We start from the raw sequence: 9,901 nt of genomic DNA, 5'->3' as shown, positions 1-9,901 counted from the left end.
AAAGAAAAATGCCAGGCCTACTACTATTTTAGAAAAAGAGGTGTGTGTGGTTGTTTGCCATCATGATGTAAATAGCCTAATATACCTGAGAGGCCCTCAGGACAGGTGTGCTTAGCATTCACTATGTGTTACTCCCTCAGTGATTTGTAACCTGACAGATCTAAGAAAATGCAGTAATGAGGGAGATGAGTACAGCACAGCCCTCGGAAGATGAGGCTCACCGTTTCTCTAATGTGATTAGTGTCTGCAGTGTTAATGTACAGCAACACGCTACAGAAGACTGACTTTGCAAGCTGAGAGCATGAAACCCTAGCTTTCACAGCTCCTTGAAAATGTGATGGGACTCATTGTTTGTGCTGGTTGTGTGTGTGTGTGTGTGTGTGTGTGTGTGTGTGTGTGTGTGTGTGTGTGTGTGTGGGGGGGGGGGGTGGTAAATGTGACAAACCCAAACAAGAATGAAGTGTAAGAGGGAGGTTTGGGTTTAAGATGAATAAGCAGAGGGCTGTGGTGCTGGTGATAGGACGTAAGGAGGGGTGCAGACCCAGGTTCAGTATCTACAGTTTATCTCACAGCAAATGATCACCAGTGTGCGATGTTTTATCAGGGTTTCTCTTTTATTTTATTGCACTACTAATTCAAAGTAAAAGACAGTTATACAGCCATCTGGCCCCAGATAAAGCAGACTTCTTGAGAAAGGACAGGCCTTGCAGATTACCTATAACATAAAACCACATTCTCAAGCTTAATTGAGTGAGTTTAGTCTCTTTTTGTCAGTCAAAGCTTCTACTTTGGTTTAAGGTGGTCTGATAGCACAGAGGGGTCGCATGGGTGACTAGCATTACTTATGGAGGATAGGTTACCTTAAACAGGGCAATATACTGTTTTAATGAACACAGCACAGGCAAGTTTATTTTCTGGACAATTACAAAATTGTTTCAATTAAATAAATGAAATAGTCCGAGAATATAATGTTCATCATAACTATATAGTGGCCATGACCACTGCTAAGACACACAGCATAGGCAGCAGATTCAGCTACATAAGAAACAGGTGACAGCATTTTAAATACAGTGAATTTAAATTGGCTTTACTATAAGCAATGTGCTTGACCTATGTCTTCTTGTCTAGCAGGCAAGATATGTGGTCTTTAGTTTACTTAAAATTCCAGAAGCCTTGAATACAAATTTCCATAGACTGTAATGCACTGACTACCCCATACCACTAATTGGCCTGTTCCTGAATCAAGGTGTGCATTGAGATGAAGAGAAATGTGGTAAATCTTATTTCACAGTTCACATTGTTGGCGACTCTTAAACCAGTAAGGAGGAGGCAAAGAAAGGCAAATGCCAAACGGGAAACAATAACATTGCCAATTTTGCATTTCAGTAAAGATGGCCACAGCCCTGCTAACAGAAAGAATACGGACCTACGCCAGTGGCGGATGATGTCTGCGTTTGTATTGCTCAGCTTGATGCTCTCCAGTGCTGCTTTTGAAAACTCCACCTCAGTATGTGGAAAGATCTAACTGCCAGCAGAACGTCTCACTTTCATCATCATTATTCAGGCGCAGATATTTCTGTGCAGCTCTCAGAGAGTTCTGGAACAAGAAAGGCCAGTTTGGAGTTTCTTCCAGAAAGAATGCATTGGCTTTTTCAGGACAACAGTAATTTTACAGAAGGAAGTGAATACCTAAATACTTCTGCCAGAAGAAACACAGAGAGAACTTTGATGAATCTGTCATAGGAAGAGTCTGCTTGGTGACCACCAAGAACAGACCAGGTGGGCATGAGCCTGCAGCAGGAGGAAAACAGAAAAGCTGGAGATGTGAAAGAGGCAAGGAAACAGTCTGAGCTGAAGCTGTTGAGTGAAACAGCTATAGAGTGTAAACTATTTCAATAACCCTCCAAACATCGGTTCAGACACTGTTCCAGAGAGTTCCAGAGAGGCAGTAGTCACAATGTGGATCTATGTAAAAACCATTGAGTCTTCTCCACATGGTGTAATGAAAACCAGATGTGGCAGTCCTTTACCATCAGGAATTAGTGATCAGTAAAGTCAGTGCCCTAACCCTCAATATATCCCTGACCCTAAAACATGCCGAATCTCTTCTGTGGTAAACATTGTGTTTTGCTATGATCCTATTATGTCTCTTGAAATAATCAGAATTGGTTACAGAACCTATTACAGCATCATATGTAGACACAATGACTGAGTTGTATTTGGCTACATATTCTGCTTTCAGACAAAATGTGGGTGATAGTTTAAAATCTGGTTTAAACAATAAGGTGAATTTACATACATATTTCTGACGCCGGGCCAGGTAAACGAGCTGATAAGAGTCATTCAAAACTAAAACATTGCCCGCAATTATAATAAAAATAATAATTATTTGGATTTTTCATTGCAAAGAAGTGCATCCCAAAGTGTCTTGCACACAGTTTGGGTGCAACCCCTACCTATGAACCAGCAGCCACACTGCCAGCTGGGTAGGATACATTTCCTATAACAGGGGCAGGAGAGCAGAAAATGTTGAAATGCGAGAGGGGAGGCTCTCTTTGGCATTCAGACTGCTGATCCCATGCAGGTGCTGTGTGCTGTAACTTTGTCTTCAATTTATGCAAATTTTAAACTGCAAGCAAATGTCAGCATTTATGCAGTAGCTCTGCATTTTGCTTAGTCAGTTTTCTTAAATCCATCGTTTCTCTCCTTGGTAGATGTTTGAAAGTCTTCATTAAATCCAATGAAAATCAGAAGTTTGCTGTTGATTCAGACTGCTGTGAAATTAAATGTCATTGAAGCTCTTTGGCATTGACACAGAGTTATTAAAAAAAAAGAAATAGCACCAGACAGAAAGACAGATAGAGAGGTGGACATGCACAGACAGGCAGGATGTCAGATAATCAACTGTGCAATATGGATACAAGAGACCTTCTGGGTATAGTGGTGAAACAACTGTTAAAATGCCATTTTGATGAAGGCCAACATGTAACAGCAAAAGGCGACCAAAACACTCCTGCTGTCTTTACAGAGGGCCCCTCAACAGGTTAATTATTTTAATTGCTGTTCAGCATTTGGATTAGTTTTCTAAATCCTAGTGTGGCCTAATCCCTTCCTGATCCTATTAATAGGAAAAGTCTGCTCCCTCCTATCTTGTACTGTATCCATTTTCTTACCATGTTTCTCACCAGGTCTGGTCGGCAGTTGAATTAGAAAATGGATTAGCTGCAGAACATAAAATAGTGGGTGAATTGACTGTGAAGAAATTGAAACTAAACTAAATACCCCACTTGTGTTATATCCAAGTGAATCTTAAACTCTAAATGAACTGAGCCTTTAGAGTGGTTTTAGAAAACCAGATATCCACATCCACACAGAACAGGGCACGACAACAGTGTTCTAGTGTAAAAAAACACATGACAAAAGCTTAAGTGCAGGTAACATACTGTAAACACAGGTAAACTGTAGTTGTGTAGCTGACTTTTCCCCTTTGTAACAAAAAACAGCATTGTGTTCTTTTTAGTCATTACGGAAGTTTCATTTCCCTGTGAGATCAAAACAGCAAGGTTTATAGATAATATGTAAATAAAAGTATTTATTTAAATCATATCAAACGTTAAATCAGTTCATAGCTGCTGTGCAAACACATTATACCTCGTACCCTCTAGTTTATGAGTGGCACAACGCAGCCTGATTTCCAGAAACCATATCTCTTCAGACTCAGCTATATCGGACCTGGAAAAATATTATATTTGTTTACACAATTTTCCAACCTTGCCCTCCCACGCTTCACACCAGAGAAAAGCATTAGACTGGTCTAATAAGGAAGAAAGTAATTGAATATTGAGAGTAAGACAATAAATATGATTCTAAGGCCTTCAAAAACTGGATTCTGACAGTCCAGTCCTCTTAGTCCAGTCCAGGTGATTCCAACAGTATACAGAATTCTGTCCTTTCCATGTCTTTTTGTATGTAATAAGTGCTGAGAAAACCTTAAAAGTTACTGCAGCTGAAGAGAAATGCACTATAGTAAAACTGAATGGAAAAAAAACTAGATCTGCCTATGGTAAGTCCAGCTCCAAAAGAGTCTTCAGCTTCAGGACAAGATGCAATTGGTCCAGAAAGGTGAATCCGAGTAACAAGCCCCTGCTTTATTTTTTTGACATGTGACAGCAAGGATGATGAAAATGTAGCTGGGAGCCAAGAGGTTTCCTTTTAATTGGATTATGGTTGGTTGCGTTCATCCATTAAAATACCTGGTTAAAGGAAATGCAACTCTCTTATCTGTTAGTTATAATCACCCGATCTTTAACGTGCAATTAGTCCTGTTATAACTAGGCAGGGCACCTCCTGTGTCCCACCTCACTCAGAGCTGTCACTCACAGCAGCCGTCAGTCACTGGTAGTGCCATTAAAAAGGTAGCAGGCGAAGCGGAGATGGGGGATGCCCAGCACAATGCTGGCAGACCGAGTGTCAGTGCCCGCCGTGCCAGGCGCGGGGGTCCAGGCGGCCGAGGGAGTCCTCGTCGCAGTCCGGGGCCTGTGAGTGCAGACACTTGTCCATCTTGCGCCGGAGTCGAACCCGCAGCTGGATCCTGCCTCTCTGCTTCATGGTGTTGGCGACCTCCTGGTCCTTCAGCTTGGCGTAGTAGTCGGAGAACTTGTTGAAGAGGATGGAGATGGGCATGCCGTTGAGGATGATCCCGAAAGAGATGCACCCGAATGCCACCAGACGGCCCAGGAAGGACTCTGGCACAGTGTCGCCATAGCCCACTGTGGAGATACTGACCTGTGGAGAAGAGCCAGTTAAAACCCCTACATGTGTGCAGGGTGCAAGACACTTGTATGGATTCCTATGGGAGGTTTCAGTGACTAACTGATCTGGATCCAACTACTACGATCATAAATTCAATCTGGTATATCCATGGATAGAGACCACTTCTTCACAGCCTGAGGCCAAGAAACTTCTATTAACACCGGGTGCCTTAGACTCATAACACCACGATGGAAAGTGGACCACAAATACACATACAAATTTTTGTGAATCATTTTTCACAAATACACCCTGTAGATTCTGAATATGGCTTTAAGCCAAAGTCATAAAAGCCAAACTTTATTTTAAATGTTTATAGCATTAATAAATTTAAGCCTGCGTTGGCAAAAGCAATTTTTGTGCAATCGTCATACTGTACTTTCCTGCACTTGTGAATATCCAGGATAATAGTTCCTTCCACGTGTCAAATCCGGGATATTCATTCCTTCTATGTGTAATTGAAGGTTAGCATACAGGATATTAATTTAACAAAACAAACTGCTTGAAGAACTGCTCAAGTGTTCTAAAACCAAATTTACTTTAACATATGTGTTGTTTAAATAACATGTGGTAGTCAAAACAACTTAATAGACCTTTTCTCCCCTTAAAATCCCCTGCCCTGCCCTGTTGTCTTTTGCGAATCTTTTTTTGCTTGTTCTGCATCTTCAATAAAAATGTGTGAGATGGATGTCTGTCATGTTTAGACTACAGCTAATTACATTTGGACATGGGGACGTGGCTTTGTACACATTTGTGAGAAAGGACTGAAGCATTGCACATCCCCAAACTAAACTATAGTCAATATCCTTAAGCAAAACTTTCAAATTGGAAGAGCACTCAGATAACAGGTGGCCAGAACTTTAAAAGGAGTGTGAACGTTTCTCAGAGACATAGCCAAGATTGGATTTTCTTTCGTTGTGATTAAAGGAGATTACACTATAAAGCAGATGGCTCCAGTGAGACGTGACATTAGAGAATCACTGGTTAGTTAAATTAGCTAGCTAGGCAGTCAGTCTGAGTAAGCTGTCTTTGTTTCAAGCAATATATAACTGTCAATTACCTGAATGACCATTTGCAAGATACAAACCTACATAGTTTTTATAGATTTTAATTCTGGGGCCCAGTTGGTAATGTTTCAGAGGATTTTTAGAAAGGCTTTATCAGGCTGAAGTTCAGCAAGCTGAGATTCTGCATACAAGCACAATATCAGATATTTTATTGAACTCCATATCTTTCAACAGAACTGCTATAATACAGTTTGGGGACGTGCAAAGCTTCAGTCCATTTTCACAAATGTGTACAAAGCCACGTACCTGTGTCCAAATGTAAATACCTTTAGTCTAAAAATGACAGAGATGTATGTCACACATTTTGTCATGTTTGAAGACCAAACAAACTCAAAACGATTAGCCTGACAGTTCTTGGAAATAAAGCAGACATTGTTTGCTAATAATTAAGTTTATTTACCGTAGTATCTCTTAAAGCAATCATTTTAAAAAGGCAATCTAATGTGCCAGCATACTCTCAACACTGCACCAGGATCTTACACATTTTTATCCTATAAGCTTTATCTAATGAAGTATAATGAAATCCTATAAAAGAAGAGATGGTCCCAGTTTCATTTTAAGAGGGTAAAGAATGGCCAAACCAAAGTTACAGGAATAATTTCCTCTTCCATATACTAAAGCTGTGAAATGGGGAAAAAAGAAGATAAAAATCTCTACATTTCTTGTAATAGTGCTTAAGTCACATTAAATCGCACGTGTACATTTGTGCATCAGCTCTGTTAACCGTGACAGATTTTTAAGTGAACGTCTGCTTATTGATCGTTGTGTTCTTTTCTCAAAAAGGTTCTTCAATGAAAGTTTCTTCATCTAAACTCTACACAACTAAACTAAAATAAATCCTTTCAGATTAAGTGGGAAAAAAGTTTGGTTAGGAAGTTCGAAAATTAATTAAAGGTTAAGGGAATGAGTAAGGCGGGTCTGGATAAGGCAAACTTACATTCTTGTACTATAAACAGGCGCCATCCTTGGGATGAGACGTAAAACCGAGGTCCTGACTCTCTGTGGTCATTAAAAATCCCAGGGCGTTTCTCGAAAAGAGTAGGGGTGTAACCCCGGTGTCCTGGCCAAATTTCCCCCTGGCCCTTACCAATCATGGCTTCCTAATAATCCCCCTCTATGAATTGGCTACATTACTCTGCTCTCCTCCCCACTGATAGCTGATGTGTGGTGAGCGACCTGGCGCACTATGGCTGCCATCGCATCATCCAGGTGGGGCTGCACATTGGTGGTGGTGGAGGGGAGTCCCCATTACCTGTAAAGCGCTTTGAGTGGAGTGTCCAGAAAAGCGCTATATAAGTGTAAGCAATTCTTATTATTATTATACAAAAACCCCAGGTATAAAGGGATACTTCAGAAGTTGTAAACTGGAGGTACAGTAGACTTCCACCTAGTGGCCACACCTTGCAGCTGCAGCGTTCAAACAACTGAGCTTTCTACTTGCCCGTATGACTTTGGCCTGAGGTCTTGACTCCTGACCTGGCTTGTGTGAATTTTAATTAAGTTCTTGAGATGGTGGTATGCAACATCTCAAGAACAGCAGAAAGACAGGGACAACATCACCAGTAACAGCCACTGTGTTATACTGTAGCTGGGAGCACTGTCTATGATTACAATCTAGGAACAAGTAAAGGTTTATTCCATGCTGAAAAGAGAAGAAAGGAAACACAACTTGTCCCTTTCCAGCCTACGCATGCTGACGCAGCTCCCTACTTCAGCCCATGATTACAACAAGATTAGTGATGGTCACTCGTTCACGGCGATGACCATGTGGTGACCATGGCAGGACTTGGACTCTAAAACCCTCTGTAGCAACGCTGTAATTCGGGGACCTGTGGGAAATACACCTTGAGCGTGTTTCTGTCAGCCTTCACTGGAAATGGCCATTTTAGTCACAACCAAACTCCTCTCAAACCTTCACCGAACCGCGCCGTAACTCCTCGCATCCCCACACACATCCGGATTTTGCCTTTACCAGCGCGAGCAAATTCCTCGAAGATACAGAAGGGCGCCATTGTGGGGGTGTTCTTTCAGAAGGAAAGCCGAGGGGACGAAAGGATGACGGGGGAGCTTACCGCCGCCCACCACCACGCGTCGGGGATGCTGCTGAAGGGGGTGCCGGGGACGTCGTGCTCCACGGAGTGCATGAGTGCCGAGAAGCTGAAGATGCCCATGCCGATGAAGAGGAAGAGGCAGCACACCTGCTGGTAGCACTGGCGGATGGTGAAGCCAAACGCCCGCAGGCCCGTGGAGTGCCGGGCCAGCTTGAGGATGCGGAAGATGCGCATGAGGCGGATGACCTTGAGGACCTTGCTGACCTTGCTGACCCGCTGCATGGCCTGCAGGTCGTTCTGGTAGCTGTCGTCGCTGTGGTCGGCGAAGGTCTCGAACACCACCTGGACGAAGTAGGGCATGACGGCCACCAGGTCCACGAAGTTCAGGGCGCTGCGCAGGAAGCGCTTGACGTCGCAGGTGGTCAGGAGGCGCAGGAAGTACTCCAGGGTGAAGAAGATGATGCAGAAGATCTCCACGCACTCCATGTAGGTCTTCCCGTGGAGGGTCCGGCTCTTCAGCTCCTCCACTGTGTTGAGCGTCATGGCCATGATGGAGATCAGCACGAAGATGCTGGAGATGATGGCGAAGCCTTTGGCCCACACCGAGGAGTAGGGGGTCTCCATCAGGTTCCACAGCGCCCTGCGGAAGCCGCCCAGGAACATGCCCTCGAAATGTTCGTCCCTGTGCTCGGGCTCAATCTCGGCCTTCAGCTCCCGCTGGACCTTCAAGTAGTCCTTCAGCTCGTCCACCTTCTCCTCGAACAGGATTCGGCAGCAGCGCTGGGTGTCTTTCATCCGCAGGCCCCAGTACTCCATCTCCTCCTCGAAGTTGATGGGGCACAGTTCCTGCATTACCCAGAGCACTCCGCTGCGGTAGAAGTGGAAGATGTAGTGGAAGAAAGTGGGGTCGCGGTCGAAGAAGTACTCGTTGTTGAGGACCGAGTAGTCATCGCAGAGCTCCAGCTTCTTGACGGGGTCGCTGCAGAGGGCCAGACACCCGATGCGCGTGTGGGGGTACCGGACCGCCACAGTCTTTGCAATCTGAAAGACTTTGCCCCCAACATTAAGGTTGATCATGCTCATCTTCCCCGGAGGAGACCAGCATTGCTCCCAGTCGTCCTCTCCTTCTTTCCCGTCACTGTCCAGTGGCTTGTCCAGGTTGTGCAGGGATGTCCAGGGCTTGACCGAGCTGTCCATGGCGAAGGGGAAGGCGCTCTCGTCATCGTCGGTGCTCTGCGAGAAACTGTCGCCGAACTTCAGGTTGGCGAAAAGGCTGGAGCGCCTCTTTTTCAGCTTCTTCATGACGTTTCTCCGCAGATCGGCCAGCGTGACTTTCCCCTAAAACCGCACAGCCGAAGACAGACAAAAGGCCGAGCCCCTACAGCTGAACACGTCTCTTGTGGGCTTTCCTGACCCGCCTTGGGTGACAGAAAAATGAAGTGAGCAAAAAAAAAAAACAACAACCTGCTTTGGGATTCTGAGGTAGGGTCGGTCGGAACTCTCCTCTAGAGGATGATGGCAGTGCCCACAAATCTGACACCCAGAAAATCCCGCAGAACGATGGGAAGATGCTCAGCTACGTCTCCCTGCCCTCAGTAGGGTCCTCTGGCTGCAGGAGGAAAGACGTCTGTTTCTTCCGAATGAAGAAGCAAGACGATAGGCGTAGGCTTTTTCCCCACAGTGGGGGGAGCTAATCTCATTGCTGCCTTTTCCATCCGCCTTAAGTGGAGTTATAAATACAGTCCTTGAGGATTACAGCAGAGTTGATTTAAGGATTGTGTCCTAGGAAGTAGCAATGCAGGGCAGCAGCCGTTAACTTTTGTTAAGGCTATTACAAGCTTACTGGGCCACAGTGCTCCTTTATCTCAGGAGGTACCATCAATCCCTGGAACGCAGGTCCACTTCATTCCTGCACAAGACACGAGCCTGTCACACCACTCCTTGCCGTTCAGAAAGATACAGCAGGTGTGGTGA

At 44.5% G+C, this 9,901-nt stretch overlaps 1 protein-coding gene across 1 annotated transcript; it reads right to left on the bottom strand.

Moving 5' to 3' along the window:
* Positions 1-606: 606 nt before the first annotated feature.
* Positions 607-9,558, bottom strand: LOC102687106 (potassium voltage-gated channel subfamily V member 2). Its single transcript, XM_006639962.3, has 2 exons — positions 7,949-9,558; positions 607-4,785 (listed from the first exon to the last, which is right to left on the bottom strand). Exons 1-2 carry the CDS (start codon positions 9,227-9,229, stop codon positions 4,471-4,473), a joined length of 1,596 nt encoding a protein of 531 aa, XP_006640025.2. The 5' UTR covers positions 9,230-9,558; the 3' UTR covers positions 607-4,470.
* Positions 9,559-9,901: the final 343 nt, after the last annotated feature.

The sequence above is a fragment of the Lepisosteus oculatus genome, chromosome 29, assembly GCF_040954835.1.
Source record: "Lepisosteus oculatus isolate fLepOcu1 chromosome 29, fLepOcu1.hap2, whole genome shotgun sequence".
Lineage (NCBI taxonomy): Eukaryota > Metazoa > Chordata > Actinopteri > Semionotiformes > Lepisosteidae > Lepisosteus > Lepisosteus oculatus.
Note: the sequence above shows the minus strand (reverse complement) of the source record. Positions and strands in the feature narration are given on the sequence as shown.

Excerpts from the sequence above, each read along its gene's own strand:
- LOC102687106 (XM_006639962.3), bottom strand. The coding sequence starts at position 9,229 with ATGAAGAAGCTGAAAAAGAGGCGCTCCAGCCTTTTCGCCAACCTGAAG. Across the intron at positions 4,786-7,948 it reads ACGCGTGGTGGTGGGCGGCG|GTCAGTATCTCCACAGTGGG; the intron begins GTAAGCTCCCCC and ends TCTTCTCCACAG.